Source organism: Labrus bergylta, chromosome 13 (genome assembly GCF_963930695.1).
Source record: "Labrus bergylta chromosome 13, fLabBer1.1, whole genome shotgun sequence".
In the NCBI taxonomy this organism is placed as follows: Eukaryota; Metazoa; Chordata; class Actinopteri; order Labriformes; family Labridae; genus Labrus; species Labrus bergylta.
The window spans coordinates 25,835,590-25,862,596 of NC_089207.1; the positions used below are offsets into that span (position 1 = coordinate 25,835,590).

Sequence of the window (27,007 nt, forward strand, 5' to 3'; positions counted from 1 at the left end):
ATCGATAAAGAAAAAGATGCAGCACATCGTTTGATCATGTAATTTCTCATTGTCTACTATGCTGATATAAAACAATGCCATCACAAAGAAAATCCATCTCATTATATTCAAAAATGATCTCTTCTTTGATGTAAATGTGCATTTAGATACAGATTTAAGAATCCTAAGGGTTTCTGTGGTAAATATAGGATCGTCTCAGATCTTTCTACACTTATTTTTGTATCATTGTTATGTGATACAGACAGATGTCCTCCTGTTCAAAATTCTAGTAGTCAATATTAAAAAGGAAACCACAGCTCAAAAATACTCTTTTCAACAGTATATGCTCAGTTGTTGAATAAAGCTGGCTGAGGTGGCTCCTCAGAAGTGGTTGAAAGCTCTCATAAGCATACCTTTGAACTTCACTGTTGAGTGTTTTTAAAGGTCAGGGAGGAACATTTCTGCACATGTTCTTCAACTTTAAAACCAGACAGAAATATTTTCAAACCAATCTGCAAATTAAACAACTTTGACTTTTATTCAATCCATGTAAGGACAGCAGAGATGCATTTTGAAACAAACAACAAACATGGTATTAATCCAGTGCAGTCAAGATAAGACTTTTTTTTTTTTCAACTGTCAGCTGGTTGATAAAACTTTCACCTCCGTGTGAGATAAGGCCTCAACTGACTCCTCAGACTGTAGTGACTCTCATGACCAGCTCTCTTGTGCTATTGCTGGGTTGGCTGCGGACCTCCGGCTGCCTCAGCTGACTGAGGAGGTGGAGGATGTTGTAGGGACAGTGTTGGTCTGGCACTGTGCTGCCGCTGTTTGGGTCCACATGTGTACCCAGTCCTCCTGGTACTGCGGTTACCATGGTTGTAGAAGTGGAGCCGGCAGCTGTAGAGGCGACCACCATCAGTGAGGAGGTGGAGGTGGACACACCTAGGCCAGTCTGAAAGCCCGGGCTGGGCTGAGACACAGTTCTTTCAACAGCGGAGTCCTTCAGGTCGCCGCTGTCCATCGACTTATCATAGTTCAAGACTTTCCACTGCTGGTTCACGGCCTGCCAGCGGTGGAAGATTCGAAACACAGAGGGTCCCTCGTGGATGATTAGTGCTGTGGAGATCAGAGCATCAATTAGACGATGTCAGTGTCTGGCAGCAGACTTTTATGACACAACAAAGTGATTTATGCCTCTGCAGTGGTAGATTCACTGTGTTAAAGCCTGCAGGAAGTTATAGTTTGGGGAGCAGCAGAACAAAACAACTCATCTTTAAAGTACTGCACCATAAGCCTAAGATAAGATCTCTATTTCTTTGAAAAATGGTAGACATGGAAAAACTTATGACGCAGCAACACTCACCACTTTTGTTTTAGGTTTAAACGATGGATCCAGTCCCTGGGGTTGTTCGATAACATCTTATCAAAGTTTAAAATTGCTTATTGATTTGGTTTCATTGAACTTAGTATCTGGAAAATTGAAATCAATCTGTGACAATTGAGGCTCTGACACCAACATTTTACTCCTTTTCATGTAGAGGGACGTCCTGTAACAATGAGATAGTTTCTCATCTATTCTTTTCTATTAGATATTGATGATGATCTTACCATCTTCACTGCTACAACATATACATAGAGCCTTTGGATTTAAAGTGGTTATGCCTTTCATTTATGTAAAGGTACAAAGTTGTGCTCTAAATCTAAGAGCTTACATATAGCTGTAATATTGTGAAAATGACATAGGAAGCTGACTGCTAAATATGGAAATCTAATCATTCCCACCATCTTCTATATTTACATAGTTCATTGAAAAAATCCGGTCTCTCCTTTTCAACTCTGTTTCTCTCCCACTCCGACTTTGTGCATGAGGGAAAGTCGGGGCTTTGCTCTTTACCGTCTGCCAGGTGACAAGTTAATCTCTGTAAAGAGCAGAGTTAATGACTCGGCAGTCATTCATTGCCACCAAACCGGAGACAATCAATCTGCTTTTCCTCTCATCCCCCTGTCTGCTGCTGTGTCACTTAGACTTTTTCTAATGTCAGATGCCATCACACTGTCTTTCCAAACATGCGGCCCCCCGGGCTGCAGAGGAGGACAGCAGGCTAAAGCGGATTCTTCAAGTTACTGGACCTTTAGTGTACCATGGTGTTTAATGTGCTCCTGAACTTTGTGCTGTAGTTATTTTATTATAGAGAGAACACACTTTAATCTATGCTACAGAAACCACTCTAGTAAATTGAATTCATGCTTTATTGATAAAGACAGCTTTCAGAATGTCCGCACCTTTATTTTAGTTGCTGTTGTTTAGTGAATTTAAAAAAGATGTTTTGTGCAATACAAATTTAAAGCCAGTGTCTCTTGAGAAAACTCCACACAGTGAATATGGATATGAATTAGTTTTGGTTTAGTTTATAGATTTGTCGTATTGATCATCAATAGTTCAGGGCAATCACAATAATTTGTGCTCAGCCAGTGGGTATACTCATTGATTCTGCTGAACACCTTTGGCATTTTATTTGTTTTGCTTGTTGAATGCACAATGAACCCCACACTTATATAACCAGACTGGATACATGTATGATATATATCTGTGTTTTTCTATATTCATCTAAACACATATTAAACCAACGTGAACTCTAGCTCCTCACCGATACAGACGACATCCATGAAGCCGTACATGCCGTAACAGATCTGGAAGAGCAGATCTTGTCGCTGCCAACGGGCGGACGGGCTGAAAGACGACCACACCAGCCAGGAGATACTTGCCATGAGGAAAAGGGAGCCCAAGATGGCTGCTGCTATCTGAACTTTTTCGATCACTGTCAGCGAGATGGCTTGCCACTGCAGGGAGACACAGACCACCATCTGGGTAAGCTCTTTTCATTTCTCTTAACTTTAAAGACAGTTGAAAAAAACACATTGTGTGACAAGGCTTAGAACAAATGTTTAAGGAGAAACTTGTCAATGGGTACTATCAATCGCAAAAAAGCACCTTTTAAAACATCCATATTCTAAGTTAATGAGGCTGATTATCACATTACCAAACTGTTCAATAAAAATAAAGCACCAAAATTAAAAGGTATACATACAAAACGCTTGATTTACTTTATCTGGTTTGTTTAACATCATAACGTATAGGTTAGGTGATGATACATCTGACTCCAGGTATATAGAGGAGACAGTATTTCATATATCAGTGCTGCCTGATGATAACTTCCCCCCAAAAAATCCATGTGTAATCACAAAGGAACCTATCATGTCACCAATGTCTAAAACTGAGAGAAAATATGTTTCTGTAATCTTTCTGTTCTACAGATCAGACAGAAAAAGGCGTGTTTAATTCAAGAACACCATTCCTTTTATGCTGAATTCTTCTCTTCATCATCAGTGCACGACACGATTCACAGTGTGTGATCCTGGAAAATGCTGTTTGGTAGTTTTGTGCCAAATTAAATTTTAGTTGAAAACCAAAAATGGTTCTAAATGAGTCCCAGAGGAAGGGGGCCTGGAGCTATTTTCCTATTTGCCAAAACACTCCTAAAAGTCCAAAAAAAACAGATATGTCAGTACTGCTTTTTCTTGTAACCTCCTAGCTTCAAGGACTTCAAATCACTATTACTCATGAAGCCCCTTTCCTTTTTAATATCTCAACTGCAGATCCCTATACCAAGAGCTCACCTGTAGTGGGTTCTTGGTGCTGATGGCGATGACCTGATATTTGTAGTAGCAGAGCTCACAGGCCCAGGATCCTCTCTCGCTGATCCACTTGATGAGGCAGGGCTGGTGGGTGCAGCGTACTGACCCACAGCACCGACATGGGCTCAGGAGCTCCCCCTGTAGGACAGAAGCAGAGTCTGTCAGTACAGGCAAACCAAGACCTGAGTGTCCCACAGTAAAGTTCAGTTAAATACATATTTTTTCATTAAGACATTGATTACAAATCTTTTTTGAAGAATATGTGCTGCTGCTGCTGGGAAACAGGACATTTACTTTCAATGCAGTACTGTGATAAAAATAAAGAGACGTTCCGCACTAATGCACACTGGCTTACTTTTTGCATTAGAGGCACCTAGAATACAATGAAACAAAAACCAAAAACAAGAAACAAATTGCTAAGAATGTTTGGCTCTGACTTCGGCTTAAGCATGGACTTTATAGTGATTTGTGATTTGTATATCCCTTCAGCTATCATCGACTGGCTGACACATTCTTTTTCTGTGGCCCTTGCAAATAACCCCTTTTTTCATGCAATATTCTGCAGGTTATATCATAGGTTTTTTATTTCTTTGCAGTTCTTTGTGCTCACTTATTGATTTTTTTTCGGAGAGATTTTGCATGCACACAGGATACACACAGCACTACACAGTCACATTACAGCAGAACACCAGTTCAGGTGTGAAATGGGAGCTTTGCCTCACACCTAGTTGACAGACACAATGCATGATTACCAGTAGCTTTGAAAAGGGGAGGATTAGTCACTGAAGCTTCTGTCAGAGAGCAAACCTTCAAAAACAGCTGCAAAATACTGTGCTGAAGGTATTCTGTTACTGCACCTGCTGAAGGGAATTTGGCTGTCACATATGCATGAATATTTTTTTATAGTTCTAAATAAATGTTACTTAAAAAAAACCACATAATTTCCCCTTTAAGTCATTCTTTCACATCTATTCTCTTTACTTTCCTTTTTAATTTGCAAACTGATCTTTATAAAAATCCTTGTAAATGTACTGGTCCTGCACCTTTCACCAACAAGGTCGTTTAAAATCATTTACATAAGACATGAATATAATTAAGAAAAGAAACACATGACATTTTAAAAGGACTGAATAAAAAAATCACAGTGGAGTTGCAATGTGGTGCAAGATCTGAATAAGATGGCAAGAATAAGAATAAGAAGTCTTAAAGCCTGTTTCAAAACAACTGAATGTTGCTTCTAGCTCTTTTGGCAGTTTTTTTTCTCTCCCTAGATTTTAGGTGCCTTAAAGAGAACACAGCTTTGTAATGTGTAGAATACTTTAGGGACATCAGGCAGACAATACAGATTATATTATATTTGGCCCTAAAAACAAGTGCTAATTAAGCGCTTTGTAATCCTATATAAGTATTTTAAAAAACAGTGTTAAGAAACCAAAGTTAAACTAGCTGGATGTGGACCTTCCCTTTGTCTTAGTGAGGACTGCAGCAGTTGTCTGATCGACCCTTTACAAGGACATGCAAAGACAGAGATACAGTCGTAAAAGTTAGTTATTCTTTGGCTTAAGAGATCCATTTGTTTATGTTGGAACTGCCCAGAGAGGTGTAGAATATGTGCAGAAGAGCTAATGCCATCCACTTGAAAATACAGCCCAAAGGGAGAATAACAAAAAAAAGAGGATTTCAAATGTGACACAAATGTCTTCCAAGGTTTTAGAGTTAACAGAGAGACACGTCAACTAAAGTGACATTAAGAAATGTATTAAATTGGCATCAATAGTTTTTTACTTAACAGCAATATGTGCTCAGCTCAATCCTTGACCAGCAAATATTCTTACGCTCTATTCAGCCTGAGGAACAAATTTGATTTATAGGCTCTAACCCTGGGCCCAGAACTCATTAAAATATATTACTACTCATGTCAGATCCGATATGATGACCCAAACGATAGAGTCCAGCACTCTTTTAAGGTCTTGACCCACCGTTAAAGAAACCTGGATCAATAAAATTCAAAGCCTGACCTTCTTGTATATAAACTTTAATCTTAATGAGATTGAACAAAAGCCCTGTAGAGAAAGAAAAATAAATTAGCCAACCCCTTCTGCAGCAAGAGAGCTCTCTTCTATAATCTGAGGCATTCACTCTCTAAGCCATAGTATTTTTAATTCAATAATGAATATGAACCGTGTCCCTATCCACCCTGAACATGGCTTAGAAATTGTAGAAAGAAAATGCAAAACGCAGTGAGTTTCCAAATTATTTGTCCGCGCTGTCATTATGCTGACATCGCTGACAGACAGAGCAGGGCCCTAGTAGAGGAGAAAAGGAAGAAGAAGCAGGGAGCTGGAGGAGAAAAGGCCCATCCACAGATGGCCAGGGTGGGAGTGTATTGGCAGGAGCACTAGAACACTTCTGCCGTGTCCAGTGGGACTCGGACCGCTCACGGTGACTGGGCTGATTGCAGCCAAGAGCTGAAACCTAGATCAGTCCAGTACAACTGAGGCTGGAAAGAGTAAGAGAGACTGATAACAAATGTGGCATTACAGCCCACGCATACAGAAAGTGATAACTAAATGTCCTTTTGTTGATCAAACAGCAAATATCATTGAAAAAATAACACAACAGAAGATTGTCTTTTTAAAAAAAAAAAGAGTATGAAAGCTTGGCTGAGATATTCTCTTTCTCTGATCTGCATTTTCCTTGAAACACCTCAGTGCATCTTATTAAATTATTGGATCATCTCCCAATGTATATAATGACATGAAACTAAATAAGAGATAGCTACTCACATTTATTAAGGATCTGCAATCAATGAAAGTGGACCCCATTAACTCAAGGAGAAGGGAAATTGTGGTTAAATAAACCAGCTCCCAATGAAACTGAATAAAGCTATTTTAATAGCCATTGACATTAGAGCCTCATATAATCCTTTTATAAGAACTTGCCATATTGAGTCATCAGAAAAATTACATTGAGTCATATTACTTTAAATTGATTTACCTGTAATGAGCGTGAATAAAACCTTTGCTGGGAGCGTCCTATTCATTGCTTATTTTACAGGAACCATTAGGCGCACAGTGACAGTTACAGGCTCTTTCAGAGTAATAAAATAGAGGAGCTACGAGAGTTTAAAGATTAAAATGATGAATTAACACCTCACATGACTTTTCCAATAATAATGTCGCGTGGTTATGTAACTTGTTTGTAATCTATTCCCAACAAATGGCAGAGGAGGAGTCCAATGATAGATAAGGAGAGCAAAGTGCTTCTGCTCAGTGGGGCCATATAGAAAGAATGATGCTAACTTGACCCCTCAAGGCTTCTCATTGTGCTTCAGACAAACAAACTGTGCAAGTGTATCATCTGTGTTGTGATTTAGGAGGGGAAAGCCAACATTTTTTCAAAGCAGCGGGGACTCACATATTCTCAACATGCCACTGAAGTGAGGACAGGACAGTAGAAGCATCAGCCCTAAAGGGCACTTGGATGTAATAGTGCATGACACTTCAGGAGAGGATGCCACATGCAGGGTAATACTTCATGACTTTTCTTTGGATATTTCTGTATTAAATCTCTTTTTCATAAGCTTGTGCACGACTTGACTACTTCCTGAAAATCTCTTGAGTGATTCAGAGAAATAGCTTATTCTTCGAGGGGCCAGGTCAAGCTCTAGTCTGAAAGCACAAGTTTGAATAAAGCAAATGCCCCTGCAAAGCGTTTTGCTGACCTTAAATGCAAACAGTAACAGGCTGAAATACGTCTCTAGCAAGCTGTCTATAAAATATACATGAATAACCCCGGGTACTGCTCTAAAAGACTCATTGCTTTCTTGTCATTTCATCTGAAATTGGCTCAGTTGTACTTTATACTGCTTACAATGTGTGCATAATTAGAGAAGCAGTCTACATCTGTAGTTTTTGTTTGTGCTAACATAAGGAGGAATATCTTACCTCCAGTAAGACTTGGTCTTACAGACCTCTGGCCTTTGGATGCACATATTTGTATTCAGTTTTGTATGATTCATATACTGTATGAGAAAAGGCTGCATTGCCTATATCCAGAAAAACAACAGTAGTTTGGTTGCAAAATACTAAGAGCACCTCAAAGAAAAAACTACCTAAATACTCCAGTATGAACTCGACTATGCAGTTATTACAATGTTTGATGTCACATTTAATCACCAGTACATTTGTTTTTCAGTGGTTGCTTCTGTCAGAGACTTAGTGTCTTATTCTAGTGGGATACTCAAGGATCAAGAAATGCCTCTGCTCCCTTCTTTACTCTTACTCGAGTATCTCAGACTCGGAGAAGGACGTGTTTTGGATGTTGGTTGTCAAATGATATACTGGCTGCCTTGGTCTATGTGACATCCTGAAGGCTTAAAGAGAACAGAGGATAACTAATGTCCTCGCTGCCTGTATCACACAGTGACACAGTCCACTCATCTCTCTTTTCAAATGGAGCCTCATTCTCCTTGTACCCATTTACACCTCAGCAGATCCATATCTGGACTTCACCCAAGCCAACAGCAGAGATGACAGGAAAAGGAAGAACGCTGATAGATAAGAACTTGAATAATGATAAGACGGCCCCAATTCAAGTGCTATTGACTAGCTGCAATGTCTCAAGGAGGCATCGATGAGACGAGTCGGAGGAGGAAGCCATGGGAAATACTGCAAATTTTCAAGGCGGTAATTCATATGCACTGCGGTGTGCCGACTATCTGTGGAGTTTCTGGAAAAAAAGAAGATCAGGCCTTGTTTTCAATCTCCTAAGTAGACCCCATGTCAGTTATAATTACAAAGTCTGGGCTCAGAGGTGGATTGAAGCACAGAATTGCTCTTGGAGTAATTAGTTGATGAAACATAGAGAGATTACAGGCCATACACAGTGCAATGACCGTGAAATGATATCATCTATCTGCTGCTTTTGTAAAAAGTAACCATGAGTACGGACTGCCAGATACAAAGTTATGTTCTGCATACTCAGTTATCTTGCTTCACATTTCTTCCAACGTCCCTACCGCCATTACTAATTGGCAAGGTGTGACATATTCGTCAATGTGGTTTCAAAGGCTCTGTCAAACAGTGTAACTAATGTGTCTGTAAATTGCCAAGTGCCAGCTTCTCTTTTAAAGTCTAATATTATTTATTGTGGCACACCTAAGCCAGCTTCTCTCAGATTTCTCCTCTCCTGATTGATGAAGTGTGACATTATCATCGATATGGCCCCAAAGGCGGAGGCACGCTGTGTGATTTGCTTTGCGGCTCTTCCCTTCTGTTCTGTGCACATTATCATTATTACTTTTTCCCTCTATCGGCTGGTTGTGAGCACCAAGTGAGAGTTATCATTTGATTTTCTTCTTTTTTTCACACATGTAATGCGTCAATATGAATTCACAGTGTTTGGCTATAACGAGTTGTTACTGCATCTTGGTGTATCCTCCACACTTGTCAACCATGGGGATAAGGTCTTTCATTATCCTCCCACTGTGAGCTATAGTTGTCTTTTTAAGCCACACAAAGGACTGACTGCAGGATGCAGTAAGATCCCTCTTCAGATGGCTCTCCAGCAGCTATTGTCCTCACTGGAAAGGCAGCTTCACAAGGGAAGCCCAGTTTTCTGAATCTTAGGGTGTAACAGTCAACTCACTAGTTTGGTCAAAAAGCTGCTTGGAGTGCAATGAGTTGATGGATTCTGTTTTAACTAAAAATGTACCAAAAATATTGATGCTTCTCAGTTATAGGAGGTATAAGAGTATAAATAAATATTAAATATAAATATTTTTCTGTATCAAATGTAAACTTCTTTGATTAGAAGAAATATATTTTTCTAAGATTTAGAAAAAACATTTTTTTCTGGACTTACATGTTCTGGTCCTTGGAAGCAGATCCGACACACAGGCGTCCTGAAGCCGCTCTCCGTGTAGCTGGTGAGGGAAAACCTCTCCTCCAGTTTGCCCTTTGAGCAGTCATCAGAGGAGCTGCTGCAGCCACGCAGGGCCGCTGACAGCTCTGCAGCATCCACCCAGCCCGACACCGGTCGCTCTCCACCCGGTGGCCCGGTGGCTCCCGCGGTAGGTGGGGCAGCGCGGTCCTCTGCGTGCTGGTGGCTCCGCGTTAACGTGTTGTTGTTGTCGGGTACTGTGACGCCTGTCTCATGGCTTTCCGTAGTTTGGCTGCTCATGGGGGTCAGCGGAGGCAGCGGTGTTGGTGGTGCCGGTGGCCCGAGTAGGAGCACCCTCAGGTCACCGAGCAGAACGCAGCAGCGGCTCTTTAGCATGCCCTGGCTGCGCAGCATCAGGCTGTCTCCGGCCACAAACTCAAAGCACCGTGCAAAGGTGCTGGACGAGATCAGCATGTACTGTATGTATCCCCGGCATGAGCAAAACACTTGTTCATATGTGGACGGGTGGGAAAGTCTGTTTTCCTGCGATTTTTTGGGTTAAAGCAGACTTTATTTTTCTTTGTTAAAATGTTATAATTGAAAGTATTTTATTGTCGTCCCTCCAGAATGTAAATCCAAAAGGCAAATAAATCCCATCGATGCAAACAAGTGTCTGAAGCCATTAAGTTCAATAAATGGAACAGCTAAAAGAGGAAAGTCAAATGTTAGATTGATAGGAATATGCATTCAAGTAATAAGGCTGTGTGCCCACTGTCATTGCATGGCCTTAATAGTCTGGCAGCTCTGTACAACATAAACTATCTCGACAGGCTTCTCCCTCCAGATTCACGACGAGCCCAGAAACCCCAGAATCAAAATCTGTCTTCGGTACAATGGACTGTTACAGACTACAAAACAAAATGTCAGCGCTCACTCTTAAAATGCAATGTTCTAACAACACATAATGCATAATACACATTTGATATCAGCAGAGCTCATATTACTGTCGACGTCTTGAAAGGCTTTCAAGGCAATCGATGGCGTGCCATGTTAGGAAGCGAAATCTGTCTTACCTGGCGAGCTACCCCGATGTCTACGACTCACAGTTTCGGGATTTTTCTCATAGATCTCCAGCCAGACTGCAGGTCGCTGGCAAGTCTGTGTGAAGCTTACATCCCCAATTATCGAATTTCCATGTCCAGGGGAAAAAGCCGATGGGTTTAAATCTCCGTTATAATCCAACACGATTGTCGGACTGTCCTGCTCTGGGTGAAAGCATCCGTAGCCCCGGATTCTCCTGTGATCATTGGCTGCTGAATCGGTGCTGCAGCTTCAGCACCATGATTCCTGGGACAGCTCCCAGACGCCACACGTCACCGCAGCGCACGGTGATGCAAGCAGCTCACTCATTACTACAAGTGTGGACTGAGACAAATACACAGAGAGATGGTTGATTACTTGTTTAAGGCAAGCAATTTATCATTATAGAAGAAGTCGATAAGTTAAAGGCGACATTAATGTGTATTTTCCTTTAATCATGCAAACTGAAAGCAGAAAATTAAGTTAATAATCAATAATTAAACAATTCAAGCACAAGGCAAACACAAATTATTGATAGCAGCTCAGTTAAATATTGTCATTTTGCTTGGCACAAATACCAATCACGCTGAGAGTGGCTTAAGTCTTAAAAATTGTAATGTCTGAAAGAGAAAGGAGGCTAGACTCAAATAAAGCAGCCACTGAAAAACACTTAATTTAACACACAATTAAAGAAATGATGGAAGACGTAGAACTTTTATTTTCATAAGCTGACCACATCAGTCCACACTATCTACATCCCAACACTATGTGGGTTAATAGATTCATCATGCTGTATTGCTGCCCATCACAATTTCCCACAGCTCTATTTGGCTTTATCATATTGCTGTTTTGACAGACCAAAATGTGAAATATTCAAGGTAACCTACTATCACGAAAGAAAAGAAGACTCATAAAGATTCAGCTGGATAAAAAGACACGTAGAGAGTTTTCCATTAAAAGGACGAATGAGTCATTTGTTACTTTAAGATCTTGCATATTTTTTTGTTTTGTTTTTAGTCAAGTTATAACATCAGCACTAAAATGTTGCAACACCACAATGTAAAACATAGACTGTCAATTTTATCAAATAAACTGCTGATTATTAGCAGCGTCTTAATATTGTAGCTGGTGATAGTATACACAATTTCTTACTGTTGGGTTAACTTAATCAAATATTAATTAGACTATATCATTAAGGCTGAATTCATTTAGGGTAAGAACCCAGAGATGGAGTTCTTTGAATTACCTACACAAACTATCTATGCATCATGAAAATGTTAATGGACCACAAAAAAAAATTAAAATCTGAGGCTCATTGAAGGATATAGGGTGTGTCAGAATACTGACAAAAACCAAAAGGCTTGAACACACTGCTTTTACATCTCATGGCTTCCGATAAAGCAAAGAATTGATTTTAAAATACTTTTAACTGTCTTCAAATCCTTGAATGGCTTCACCCCTTACCAACATGCTCACTCAATACACACCGGATAGATCCCTGAGATCATCAAATAAAGGTCTCCTCACCGAGAATCCACTATAAATCAGCCTGCAGCCACTATGGCCCCATTCATCAATATTGTCTTCTTTTAAAAGCAAGCTAAAAACACATTTTTTGCAGGCTTTTAGTTAGGTTTTAATTATTTTAGAATATAAACTTTGTATCTTTTGTCTTAAAGCTTTGTTTTATATGTAATACCTTCTTATCTAATATGCTCTTACGTTATGTTTTTGTCATGTATCTTTGCCTGTTATTTTTCTGTCTTAAAAACAAATTGAGTCTATGCCTATGCCTGTCGTATGAAATGTACGTGCTATATAAATAAACTTGACTTGACTTGACAGGAGGAATGGTTAAAAATCCAATCAAAATGCCAGTAAATAAATAAAGGAGACTTGGGGGAATGTGGTCAGTATGAGTTAAAACACGTTTTATTTTTCTCCCTCTAAGCTCCACATGGATTGGCTTGATGACCAGTACTCTATATTGGAAATGTCAGGTGCACCGTATTGTCAAGATTATGCCTACTTGCAGACAATAAAATATTGAGGCTATCAAAATCTGACTCAGTAGTGATGAAGGTATAGAGGTGTGTCCCCATGTGATCCATGATAATTAAAAAGTAGATCAGTATATTTAAAAAGGATGATTTATGTTAGAAATAGTATCAAATGAACAAATTTGAGCTAGAATCAATGTTGAAAGTGAGAACTTTAAGAGTTTGTGGGAGTTTTGTGTGCTGGGACACTGTGAGGATCTGTGTGAATTTGGACACTTTGTAAAATGATTATAGCCTACTGTCTGTTTATCTTTTCATACATAAAAACTGTAATGACAAAAAACTTTAAGTACAAGTAACTCAAAATTGCTCCTCATTAAAATACTGATTAAGTGTTTGGCTGTTTTTTTTATTTCTCAAAATGTATGTCTGCTAGTCAGGTTAGTGTCTATGGTATGAGCATTGAATAGGTGTCCAACAGTAAACTAACACATTAAACCTGTAGCTCTCATTCCTGCTGCTTCTCCACTCCGGCAGGTAATTTCCATTGATTGTCCTTTCATAATACCTCAGGGGTAAAGAAGTGCCCCATTAAATAGGTAATCAGAATAAACAAGCCAATAGAGCAGATTCTATTCAGAGACACTGTTTACAGAAGAACACTGCACACATCTACTGCATGGTAACAGCGATGATGTCATATTTTCAGATGTTTAAATTAGGCAACCTAAAATAAAGCAATATCACAATGTAAAAGTACAAGTAGAAGTCCATCAAAATGCCTGCTTGAGTAAAAGTACAAAAGTGTAGAACTAATCAGCAAACACTGCTTTCTTATAGGCTAGTTCAAGAGAATTTTTCACTTCAATTTGCAAGACCTTGTTTATCTGTAAAATTATGTAGCCTATGTTCTAAAATTAATAAAACTAATGCATTTTTGTAGTATTTTACTGTTGTAGCCTACCTTGTTGAACGGTATGTTTCCTGTTAGTTGGCAGGGCAGACGTAAAGTTTACGTTACATTTAGGGTAGCGTCAGGGGCGTCGTAGTGGGGGGGGGGGGGGGGGGGGGGGGGGAAGTGGGACTGACTACCCAGGGCCCCAGTGGGGAGGGGGGCCCTTCATGGGCCTGAAATAAAAATCTATTTCTTATTTAGCTTTTTTCTCTATGTTATAAACGCAATAAGATAACTAAAATTGTCTGAATAAATGAACAAACATTCAGAATTCCTTTCTGGAAAAAATGTGGAGTCTGTCTCAAAGGCCCTCTCCCCCCTTATGAATACGTATAATGGTCGAGTCAAGAGTGAGAGATGTGGCAGGCTGCAGATTAAACCAGATTAAGCCAAGAATATCGTTTTGTTCAATTTGTGTTTTATGCATAAATTCATGAATCCCCTTCATAGATACGATTTCATATGACCCTATTTTATAAAAATATTACATTGCGGTAAAAAAAAAAGAGTCCACTTTGGAGCTATATTTAGCGTCTTTCCCAGCGAGCTACAGTAACATATTTGATATCAACAGATTCTTTGTAAACTGTCAATTCATATGATATCAATGTTGTCGCGCTAGCAGCAAAACTTTGCTCAAAAAACAATATTTTGAACGTCAGGTGAGACAAATGATAATGCAGTGTAAGAGGAATTAAAGTGAAGTCAGAACAAAGAAGAACTATTACAGCCTCATTTTAAAGTCATGGCAGAATCTAATTCAGATTTATTGTTTGTTTACAGTTTATCATTAATGCCAGTAGAATTTTTAATTCAATAAGCTAACCAATAAGATCACTTTAGACAATAAAAGCCTTTACAACATTAACTATAGCAAGTTAATAAGTAAAATAGTGTTGCTGGAAATGTTTCAACTGTCTGAAAGGTGCAAATATTACAAAGTTTAAATTATGTTTAAGCTATGAGGAAATATTACAGTGGTTATTTATCTTTATTTATCTCCCATTTTCAGGGTGTAAAACAAAGCATAGTTGCAAAGTTTTTATGGCTCGTTTGAGTGATAGTTATAGAAATGTTAGGTTAGTTTGGGCCGTGGTAGGGGCCCTATGTGAGATCTTTTCACGGGGCCCGGAGTTCCTGGTGGCGCCCCTGAGTAGCGTACAACTCTCCCTCTTCCAGCTAAACTTCAACCTTACCTTCAATGTAGTGAAACAGTTTGCATGCCTTCTCTTTAAAGCTGACGCATTAAACACTTTCGGGTACTCACGAAATAATGTGAAATACAAACATCTAAAAACGTGTAATGGTTAAGGTTAATACTGTAAATATTAAGGGTTAATAATAATATAGCCTATGGTTAATATCGATGCTCATGTTTGTTGCTATGACTACATCACCAGGCAACCGCCACCGACACGTGCCTGGTTGTTTTGTAACGTCACTTCCTGCGCGGCAGACTCACCGCTTTGTTGAACAAGTAAGTTGTCAACTAGCGTTAAAGGTTTCTGTCTGCTTCGTTCGTACAACTTTGAATAACATTGTTCGTATCTAGACATCACTCTTGGTCATGTACTCTCCAGTGAATAGATGCTGCCATATGACTAACACTAACCATAGACTGTAAGGCACTAACACGGTTTATTTCGCTGCTAACTGTTGCCGCCCTTGCTAGCCAACGTTAGCTTCCACTGCTAGCAGGGAAGCATACAGTGCACGTACTGTATGCTAACGGAGAAACTTGTACATGCATCACTTGATTGTTGGCTAACTAGATATCTTTGTTAACTCTGAGTGTGAGTCAAACGTCGTTGCTTGGCGTTAGGTGCAGCAGAGTTCATCATCATGTCTAATCCACTGAGTGCAGAGCAGTGGAGAAAGATAGAAGAAAACAGACAGAGGGCTTTGGAGAGAAGAGCCCAAAGACTTGGACAGAATATTAGCAGCAACAAGCAGGCCTCAGCACTCTCCTCCAGTAGTTCAGTACAGACTCACCCTCCTAAACGAGGCATTGCTTCGGATCCTGCTGCCCTCACACATCTCAGAGAAACACCCAGTTTTGCCCCTGAACCAAAACGGTTTGTCCCACCCTTAAAAACACATCACAGAGAAACACCAAGCGTGGTCTCTGAACCCAAGCGCTTTGTTCCACCCCTCAAAAAAGACTCACAAAGCCTCTATAATCCAAATCATGGCCAAAACCATCAGCAGTTATCTGGCACTGGCAACCAGATCAACCAGAGTGCTCTGTGTAACTCTGCTACTTCGAGACAGGTGAGATCTGTGCTGTAATGTTCAATTTAATGTTTAGAGAAAATAACTTTTATACTGTTTGCTTAATCTGCTCACTGTCCTTTTTTGTAGGTGAAAGTTATTGACCCACTACCCCAGACAACAAGTCAACATGTGAGCAGCACTGTCTTGTCAAGCGGAGGAAGCTTTGGGGCAAAGCCAGCTCATCCCAAGCCTAACCTCACCTCAAATACCTCTGGTGGAGCAATTGGCTCATTCTACAAGCAGACTAGTAAACCTGCCCAAAGCCCTGTTGCACAGCTACCCTCTAACTCTTCAACTCTTAATGGTGCACCTACTAAGAAGCCTGCCATCTCCGTAAGAGGAAAATGTGTATCTCACACAGAGGGACGCTTCAGAATAGAAGTCGGCTATCATGCCGAACTCATTGCAGTTTTTAAATCCATCTCTTCAAAGAACTATGGTAAGTATCCTGGGAGTGGAGGTCTAATGTTTCAGCTAAGTCTTGATGCTCATATCTTTTGTCTTTTCTTTTTACATCTCCAGTAAAGACAGCTGTACACATATGAAATACAGAAAGTGATAAACAAATAACAAGCATACGCAAACACAAATTAGCAACTTTTTTACTGATGTAATTATTTCACAAGCTGTTTACCTCTCAGTCGGAAATAGGTCAGAGTAGGTTCTGCATCATCTTGTGACTGATTAGACTTACTTTAATGTATCAACAGATTCTGCAGTTTTTAAATAAACCCAATCATGCCATGCAGTTGACTTGCAAACAAACAAACAAATAATACAAACTTCATGTACATAGCACTGTATGAACAGTTGTTTACAAAGTGCTTTGAAAGACTAAAGCAAAGCAATTAAGAAAAAAAAAAAAGAAGGAATTATGTTGTTTGGGCGACTTTATGAAATGTTCTTTGTCCTGAACCGTCTTCTAATCCAAATCAAGATATAAGTCAAACTAAAGATAAGTCAATTCATAACTGCATGGCCATGTGTCACAAAAAGGTTTGTTTACATTTTCATATTGTTTTCCATTATAAGAAGTGCATAAAGAAAACAAGTCACTCAGTGATGTCACTCAGAACTACCTGTGACTTATACATACTTTCATAGAGCTACAGCTTTAGAGATTCTGCAGGGCTAAAACAGTGCAGAAACACAAGAACTATTAAAGTCCACACACTTGTAAAAGTACTTCAATGAATTCATTTGTCACTGATTTGAAGAGGTTCCATATAAAAACTAAATTAATAAGAAAAGACACTTAAAAGAGGACTTATCTATAAAATGTTGCGCAACAAAGCACACATTGGTGCTTAAAAATTGGTCGGGTTGCAGGAAAATAAAGGTTTGGTTCTAAACATGTTCTTTGGGGACCGGAAGAGCCCCCTTACCTGATGGTTCCTACTATTAACCCATGAATATTCATCTAATGGCATTGACCAACGAATTGTTGATAAAGACAAAAAAAAACATTGTAGGTAACGTTTGGGTCCAGTTATGGGGCATTTCAAATATTGTAGAAGTATTTATTGTCTTTTTATGTTAGTGGTGGGGGGGGGTGCTTCTTTTTTGTCCTTTGCCGATCACATCCCTGAAGGAAAAAAACAAGCAATAAAAGACGATAAAATGACTGAACTACTGTAACCACTGACAAAAACTTCAGCATTCTTATTTGTTGAAGAAACTGTTGACAAGTCCTTCATCCGAACCAGTATCGTCTTTCTTTAATTCCCAAGTTATTTGATATGTTTGCTCTTATACATGTCTATTTCTGTACAGCCTTTTGGAATACTGAGTATTCTGTTCTGCTTTAGACCCTGCCACAAAGATGTGGAACTTCGACCTGGAGGACTACCAACAGCTAAGTATGAATGTTAGGGTAAAATTCACAAAGCATGCTTTTTTTATCTTCAAAGAAGTAGTTTGAATTGATTATGTGACCGAGTACTCTTGTTGGGCTGCTGCTGCATCACCTCTTGTCTTTCCCCCCTTGTTGCAGTGGACGAAGCAGCTTCGATTCCCTCTGTGTCTTTGAGGCCTCTGGAGGGAATGGAAGCACTGGACGTTGCTGTAGCCACCAGCCGAGCTCGCGACGGTGCAGCACTGGGGGCGCTGCTGAAGCTGTGTAACGGCTGGCAGAAACCTGGAGCTACTCTGCAGGGCCAGTGCATCCTGGTGTCTCGGACAAAGTTTGAGGTTGATATCGGTTATCATGGCGATGTCATTGCAGCGTTCAAGCAGATGCCAACGAAGAGCTATGGTAACAAAATGTTTTTGAATGTTTATGGCCGCTTTAATTGGAGTTGTTCAGCTTCTGATGCGTTTTCTTTTGTTCTGTGGCAGATATGAAAGCAAGGAAGTGGAGCTTTTCACTTGAAGACTACAAGAGACTCAGTGAGTAACAACATATGCTGTATCTGGCTGTTTTTATCTCTGTGATTGTGTTTGTCTCTGTAACATTTGCCATCTTGTCTGACCGTGCGTTGTTCCACACCCAGTGGATCTTCTCAGTGGGATAGCAGCAGTGGAGGTGGAGCCTCTGCCCAGGGCAATAGTCCAGGCGTTTTCTGCCAGCTTTGATGGGACCGAAGCCAGGTCTTTAGACGTCCCTGAGGCAGACCTCTCCGGCATCGACCCCTCGCTCACCCGCAGCCTCATGCCCTTCCAGAGGGAGGGAGTCAAGTAGGTGCCTTTTGAAAGCCATTAGTGCTCTCTCTGCATGGTGTAGCCAATAACTCAATACCTCGAGACAGCTATTTAAATATAATGATGACAGCCTTGCGCAAATGAAGAGACTCATCAGAATGATTCAGTATTTATATGCCAATCATCTGTGATTGTACTGCACGTTTTTAGATTGAAACAGTTTGATCAGCGAAACAGTAATTTCTGACATTATTATGTCATATGTTTCTTTAGTTTTGCAGTGTCAAAACAAGGCCGCCTCCTCTTGGCTGATGACATGGGCCTGGGAAAGACGGTGCAGGCCATCTGCATAGCCGACTACTACAGGAACGAGTGGCCTTTGCTGGTGGTGGCTCCCTCCTCTGTGCGCTTCACCTGGGCCGAGGTAAAAAGAATTAGCAGTGTTTTTTCTTCTTAATCAAAGTTTTGTGCCTCGGAGAAAAAAGCTCATTACTTAGAGGAGGCAGGAGTTTATCACTTTGTTTCTGTTTAATGGTGTCATTATCAGTCTGCATTAAGTCAGCAGGCGGCTTCATAAGCATATCCTTCAAGTCTCCTCCTCTGACAAATGCTTTGCCCCACACAGTATAAAGCTTTCTGCATTCGAGTAAGACCCCCAAGGACTAGTTACTCTCTGGTCTGTACTTTATCTTCAGTGGGTAAATTGGCAGAATGAATTGATGTCTTTTATTTGTCTAATTGTTTCAATCGATATTTAGAAATGTGAATTGTTGATTTGTGATAGAAATGAATATCAGTTATTCTTTGGGGATTTTGAAAGTTTAACATTTTGTATTATCCCCTTTATCTGATTAATTATTCTGTTGAAAGGTAAACTGGACATATGTTGGAAACGGTTTCTCCAGCTAATTTACAACCTGAGACTTTGTAGACACACATCTAAAACAATCCCACCCTTTGCTCGCCATTATTGAATTGTTATTATTGTTATTCCTTCCATGTCCCAGTTTTTTATTTTCTTTCAGAGATCATCTTGGCTCTCGCTTATTTCTGAGTGTCTCTCATTTTCTGTAGCATCTATACTCTACTTTTCTGGCAGCACTGCATTTTCTGAAGATCCTCACTTTGCCTTCTGTCTATTGACAAGACAACACAGGCTGTTCTCGAAATAGATTGCTCGGATCAAACACAGTCCACCAATCAGAAGTCAGAAAACACAGAGGAGAGTTTAGTTATAGAGTGTCTTCCAGTTGAAAGGATACTTAGTCAGTCTAGCTCCGATATTATCTGCACTGTTAGCGCTCTGCATGTAGACTGATTTGCTGTAAAAATAGACATCACTTTGTGACTTTAAGCCAGGTTGACAGGAGAATGTAGAGCAAGTAAGTAAATTGTCAGAAACATTTGGGCCACCGTATTTCTGAACGAGGGTCAGCTCTTTTATAATAACAGTTAGGCTGAATTGCTGATGATTAGCAACATGTAAACCAGTGACCAGTCACAGATGTCTTCTTGAAGTTTTTTCTCTGAAATTCCCGAGTTCCGACATACTCCTGGTGTTAGGAAAAAGTACACCCTGAATTTAAAATTCTTTAGTTTTGATTCTGCATGTCTTACATGAGTAAGTGTCTCTGCCTGAAGGCCTTCAGACGCTGGCTTCCCTCCCTGAGTGCTGACAGCATCAACGTGGTGGTGAAGGCCAAAGATAATCTGCGCTCTGGTACGGTCAACATCATCAGCTACGACCTCCTGAGCAGGATGGACAAGCAGCTGCCAGGAAAGCCCTTCAGCGTTCTCATCATGGTCAGCTGTTTGGTTAAACTGTTCAGAATATAGCAATGACTGTTCTCGATTCCAGTATCCATTACTATAAAACTTAAACTCTAGGTTATTAATAAACCTGTTTATTTGTCATTCTATGCAGGATGAGTCTCACTTTCTGAAGAACATGAAGACTGCTCGTTGTAGGGCAGCCTTACCTCTCCTGAAGGTACTCCTTCTTCTATTTAACATTTGATTCGGTTTAATAACCCTGTAAAGTACATAAAAGGCTCTCAGCAGGATATCACAAAAATATCCAAAGTGAAATATCAAGAGCTCATTTAAAGAAACAGTTTATCTAAGTCAGGGGTGTCCAAACTTTTTTTCTTGCGGGCCAAAATTGTCGTGTTAGAAACACTTGCGGGCCACAGGGTTTTTTTTTTTTTTTTTTTAAATATAGTTGAAAAAATAGTAAGGCTTTGTAGATCAGAATCTAAAGAAACCCTTTAATAAAAGGAAATCAAATATTTTGATTTCTTCGTTCTACTTAATTTGTTTTTTTCTCAGAGCCTGTAACGTGGTTCATTTAGCTCAGGTCATTAAATGGTTAAACAACAGTCCGCTTGTTTGCAAAAACTTTGCATATCTTTTTTTTTCATAGTTTACAAAAAAATGTGGAAAATAGTAAAATCTATAGATTTAAAAAAACAACAACAGACATGTTACTGAGCATTTTCTGTTTTAGGAATATTGTTCAATATTGTTGTTAACATGAAAAATAAGATAACGTGCCAATCTTAATCAATAAAATCTTCTGATTCTTCATTTTAAGTCACGGGCCGCAAAAAAATCCCCTCAAGGGCCGCAAATGGCCCTCGGGCCGCACTTTGGACACCCCTGATCTAAGTATTCAGGTATAAGCTTGCCAATAAAACATGGACCAATTTTCCTTTCCACTAGGTCACCTATCAGACATTTAAGTTTCTGTTCCAAGTTTTGCACGTAACATTGTCCCGAATGTTCATTAAAACTTTTCTTGTAAAGCGTATTACAGATAAAATGTATTCTTATTTTTAGATCTACACAAGAATAGTCCTCAAACAGACCATGAGCCAGTTTCATCAGTTTATTAGACTGACAAGCTACACAAGCAACATTATTTAATTTGAGCTTTAACACATATTTAGTCTTTCCTCAAGTTCTATTTAGATCCCAGTAATTAAACCTCATTCTCAACATCACTGTATCACAGAGACTGCATTGATGTATCTGTATAGTACAGGAATGTTTGCTGGTGACATGGATCCACTAACCAGCTAAAGCCGCATCACGCAGGACTTGGCTCATGGTTAGGTTTAATACCTTGATCCTTAACTGTGCTCTGATTAGTTGTTTTTCCATCTTCAGGCAGCAAAGAGAGTGATTCTTCTGTCCGGGACCCCCGCCATGTCCAGACCCTGTGAGCTCTACACCCAGATCCTGGCTGTCAGGCCTACACTCTTCCCCCGCTTCCATGATTTTGGGATGCGCTACTGCAATGCCAAACAGGTAGCTTAAGTCTTTCCAAGATTGACGTTTAATACTGTTGAGCTATTGGCTGAAGGTCAGGGAGACACCAGAGGATTTAAAGTGGGTTGATTAGCAAATATGTATTACTGATGACATTCATCGTTTAAAGGAAGTATACATACCGGTAAATGAGCAGTCTAAGGAATTAAACTAGTTGTGTTTTAGGCATCAACACATTCCTTTACTGTGATTACTTAGATTGTTATTTTATATATTTGGGGGGGGGGGGGGGCTCTCCATTTATTTCATCCCATTTTCTGTGACTCTCCTTCTTGCCAATTAATCATCTTAATTCATTTCTTTGGTTTTGAATAGGGAACACTCTGCATGATTTAAAGACCAATTACGACCTTAATTTGGTCTTGATGACTAATATCCAGCTAAGAATGTGGAGATTATGAGCTGCCCTGTAAAAATGGGGTCTATCACCATAGAAGTCCATCTGCTAAAATAAGGCCACATACTGATGTTCTCCAGCTGGAGCTTTTCCAGTTCATGTGTGAAATCAGAGTTTTTCATTCTTTAAGTTTAGTCTCATTTCAAAGTTTAAGGTGTTGGCTGATCTGTTAATTTTACCTCATGTCTTACATCTCCTCATTCCTCCCTCCATCAAGTCTGTTGTTTTGTAATTGTCTCTTCTGTATATCTCCTCCCCCCCTCTAGATGACTTGGGGCTGGGATTACTCGGGCTCCTCTAACCTTGGAGAGCTGAAGCTGTTATTGGAGGAGTGTCTGATGCTGCGTCGCCTCAAGTCTGAAGTCCTCTCTCAGCTTCCCTCTAAACAACGCAAGGTGGTCACAGTGACTATAGATGGTGTCAGCACCCGCACCAAAGCTGCTCTGTCTGCTGCCGCCAAGCAGTTAGCCAACGGAAACAGCAATGTAAGTTCACATGATCTTTGAAAATATGAAAAAGTAACAAAATCACACACAAAAAAGGATTTGAACACTTCAAGGATATCAGTCTCTACAGGTATTATCATTTTAGGGATTGAGGCACAATTGAAACAGAAAAATTAAATTGAAAGATATAAACAACAAAGTTGCACAACTTTTTTTTGTACCCAGGTGGCAGTGATTACAATAAGATTTCAGAGCATGTTAGACAGATAAGTTAAAGTTTATATTTTTTAATTTCAATGTTGGCTGAAAAGGCGTATTTATTTTGATAAACTGGAAACAAGAATGTGTTAAGTTACTCCCAAACAACAGAGTTTAAAAAATAAATGATAGCTTTTTATCGTTTTTATTAATAATTTAAGACTTCATTTTGTTAGACTTAAAAATATTTTCGAGTTATATCACCTCTTCTTCCGATCCGTCCCTCAAATTACACATTCTCTTATTTCCTAAAGATAAAATACAACAGTATATTCTTTTTTGAATGGATTGTCTGTGATTAAAAAAGTCTTTTAGTTCAATAAGCATAAGGATCCTTTGTTTAACACGTGGAATTCAGATGATCGGCTGTTGGGGTCCTTTCAGGCTTCAAAAATGCTTTTAAGCTAACCCAGAGGACTCCAGTGAACCTTATTCTACTAGTTTTCATATCCTCAGATGGTAGTGAGCTGCTGAGCTTGATTGTTCATAATCACACTGCTCCTCCGAGTAGTGGCAGTCGCATCCAATCATCAAAAAGAATCTCTTGTCAGTTCTTATCTTGTACTGTTTCTTATCTCCTTTCTCAGAAAAGGGAAGAGAAGGAGGCCCTGCTCATCTTTTATAACCACACAGCTGAAGCCAAGCTACAAGCGATTATGTAAGTACAGACCCTCTAATGGTGGGGATCAGTACGTCAAATCAGATTAAATATGATGAGCACTGAGATTAAAATGCAAAATGAATCGGAGTCTTTTGTCAGAGCGTTGTGATTGCACTGGATTTGTGATAACTGGAAGCGTTGTGATAAATACTCATGTAAACTGAATATTTGACTCTTCCCTTTGAGAGATGTATTCTTTCTGTCACTACCAGGGAGTACATCACAGATATGATGGAGTGTGGGAGGGAGAAGTTTCTAGTGTTTGCCCATCATAAGTTAGTCCTGGATCATATCACCAGTGAACTTGGAAAAAAGGTAAGCCCATTAGCACACTGCGCAGAAGCCTGAGAGGAACTGAAATCTAATGTTGGCTTAAAAGAGTCGATTTGACTTTTTAAACTAGACTGGCTCTTGCGTGGGAGTTGAAGTCAACTCATAGGTCAAGTTTCATCGCTATCTAGGGAATAAGTGTGGGCAGTGCTGAGCACATTTCTGCTTAGAACTATTATGACTTATCGTTTTTGTGGTTTTAAAAGGAAGGGTCGTTAATTCAGTTAATTTGTTTTGGCCCACAACTAAAAGCCACTCTGAGTGTGAAGAGTTTGTGTTAAAGGATCATTTGGAGTTCTATAATGTTTATAAAAATGCTCACCATTCACAAGGTTTTAAAATTACTTCTTTAGAATGCCGCTTACATACGTATAGATGGGACCACTCCATCGGCTGAACGGCAGCAGCTCTGTGAGAAGTTCCAGGTCTCGACCAATAGCTGCATAGCTGTCCTGTCCATCACTGCAGCTAACATGGGTCTGACTCTGCACGCTGCTGACCTTGTGGTCTTTGCTGAGCTTTTTTGGAACCCTGGGGTAAGCCAGAGAAAGTCTTCACTACAAATTACTGCATACTCCGTGTGAGTACTTTTTTTTTAAAGAAACATCTTCACTAGTGCTTTGGACTTTAATTTTGTTTCAATCCAAATCTTTGTCTTTTATCCTCTGTCAGCTCACTTTTGGTTTTGTGGCTACTATTAACACTTTATTAGATACTCCTTTGTCCAACCATGTCGTCAGCTGTTCAGGAAAAACAGACTGAAACCTGTTGACTACAGACTACATGCTGACACCAAATGACAAACAGAGAAGAGAACAAAGTTGCCAGTGAAAACAAGTGAAACATGTAGCTGCTTAATAAACAAAACTTTATCTCAAAAGTCAAAAAGAAACTTGAAATACAAATGAGGAAAACATATCTCATGTGTTAACAATAACAGCTTTACAACCCACTACTGCAATTTATTTTCTTTCTCTCCTCATCAACACTGCACATCTGCCCTTTGTGATATATGAGAGAGAATGATTTATAAAGTATATTCCTGCTGGAGGGCAGAGGAGACGACAAAAACGGATAAAAGCTGTTCTTGGTCATGTGCCTAAAATGTTGCAGATTTTATTTTACTTTTGGCAGCCTTTTTTCTTTAAGGAGTTAATCAGGGATATTTTCTTCATTTGACGACAGATCCTTAAAGCAAACATTCAACATTTACATGGAAAAAAGCATCCACCCAAACACATCAGAGGTGGCTTTTTACTCAACACTTCCACCCTCATGCCAACCCTGGTGTTAGCAGTGACAAAGATGTGACAAATATCACACTACAGTTTAAATAGGCTACTTTAATTTACAAGAAAAGGTCAGAAGTAATTCTGAGAACAGCTTACTTCTCTGTGAAAGCACCATTAAGAGCTCTGTACTTAACCTGTTCTCTTTCACATTAACCACAGCTTAAGCTCCAACAGTCATTTTATTGGTGCTTTCACTTTAACTCCTGACAGCAAAATTATACATTTAAATGATAGATTATAATTATATTTATTTGTTTCTAAAGCAGCAGTCAACCTCCAGGGGTCACCACAGCTGAATACAGACAGAACACCTTTGATGATTTCATGAAAAATGTAATTGCTGATTTTGTTGTAATGCTTTCTTCTCATTGCAGGTTCTCATTCAGGCAGAGGATAGGGTGCATCGTATTGGACAAACCAGCAATGTGAACATTCACTACCTGGTTGCCAAGGGAACTGCTGATGATCACCTGTGGTATGTGTCAGTCAGTGGGCTGAATTACCTAATTCTGATTTTACCACACTGTAGCATTTGTCTTTTAACAATGAGCCAAAGCTGACTCTGTGAGGTCAAGTTAATGTTGTTTTTCCTGAAAGACATATTGTGACAAGTTGTGTATTTAATTGCTTCTGCTCCATTATAATACATTCACTATGTATTGATCCAGGCCAATGATCCAGGCCAAAATGAATGTCTTGGAGCAGGTAGGCCTATCTGAGTCCAACCTCTCTGACAAGGCAGTCAATGCAAGCTTCCACTCTAAGGTAAGAAGTCAATAATTTTAAACCATTTCATGTTTCTCAATAACATTCACACATTAACATAAATAAAGTTGTAACCATATCCAGTACAGCAGAGCATACCTACTGAAGCTGCATCATTAGTGAGCCTGTAGATGAAGTGATTATTTGTTGTTGTTCAGGATCCTAAGCAGAGGAGTATCATGGAAATGTTCCAGAGCTCTTTCACTGCGGATGATGATATGGACGAGGCCATCTTACTGGAGGCCGCAAACGACTGGGAGGACTCCCCGCCTGAAGACAGCTGTGGTCAACAAGGCATGGTCGGACAAGACCCCAGCAAAAGGAGCATCAAAGACTATTTCAGCAGATGACTTTTAATGACTTTTAATGGCTGACAGTCAACAAGCCCCATACCAGATTTTGCTGAGCTTATCATGAACTGAACGTATGTGAACATAACTTTTTTTTAATACTTTAATAAACCTATTTTTTTGCGACAGAGAAAATTAATAAATATTTGATTCTTAAGTTTTTCTTTAGAATCTCTGAAAATGTATCCTGGCTGGTTACTTATGCAGTGGGATGTTTATCTTTGATTATCTTGAGTGCTGTTGCTGATTTAGGGGGAAAAACAGTTTTAATTTCATAGTTAAATGTGTAAGGCCTAGTCTCAATAATTCCACTAGCAAGCATAAAGCAATAAAGCTAATGCTGGTTTAATAGGTTTTTGTTCTGATGATGCTAATTAAGCTGAGGTAAGTTGTCCACAATTGTAAAGCTAAACTGCTGTTATTAAGCTCAAAGGAAAAGAATGTGTCTAATCACTCATATTCATATTGTCACAGTGTGGTAGTTAGACCTGGAAATGGCAATTCATTTGCAGGCAATCCCATGATTGACTGAATAGAGTGTACCTCTCATTGTTGTCTAGTTATAGAAAAAAAAGCTTTTATTTTATAAACCCTGAAATAATTGTTTTGTCGTGACTACAATCCTGGTCAGGGTCGTGTATTTTACAGCTGCTAAGAGGAGCTAAGGC

The 27,007-nt window shown here is 39.5% G+C and overlaps 2 protein-coding genes across 2 annotated transcripts; one reads left to right on the top strand and one right to left on the bottom strand.

Annotated features, from left to right (window-relative positions):
- Positions 1-494: 494 nt before the first annotated feature.
- marchf4b (membrane associated ring-CH-type finger 4b) lies at positions 495-10,947 on the bottom strand. The gene is made up of 5 exons (XM_020651142.3): positions 10,635-10,947; positions 9,544-10,265; positions 3,661-3,816; positions 2,631-2,823; positions 495-1,098 (listed from the first exon to the last, which is right to left on the bottom strand). The coding sequence occupies exons 2-5, from the start codon at positions 10,033-10,035 to the stop codon at positions 674-676; spliced, it is 1,266 nt and encodes a 421-aa protein (XP_020506798.1). The 5' UTR covers positions 10,036-10,265; positions 10,635-10,947; the 3' UTR covers positions 495-673.
- Positions 10,948-15,049: 4,102 nt separating this feature from the next.
- On the top strand, positions 15,050-26,524 carry smarcal1 (SWI/SNF related, matrix associated, actin dependent regulator of chromatin, subfamily a-like 1). Its single transcript, XM_020651143.3, has 17 exons — positions 15,050-15,867; positions 15,958-16,309; positions 17,679-17,729; positions 17,864-18,124; positions 18,208-18,258; positions 18,363-18,546; positions 18,784-18,934; positions 20,152-20,313; positions 20,435-20,500; positions 21,679-21,819; positions 22,504-22,722; positions 23,529-23,599; positions 23,815-23,917; positions 24,286-24,468; positions 25,599-25,699; positions 25,893-25,989; positions 26,148-26,524. The coding sequence occupies exons 1-17, from the start codon at positions 15,439-15,441 to the stop codon at positions 26,337-26,339; spliced, it is 2,814 nt and encodes a 937-aa protein (XP_020506799.2). The 5' UTR covers positions 15,050-15,438; the 3' UTR covers positions 26,340-26,524.
- Positions 26,525-27,007: the final 483 nt, after the last annotated feature.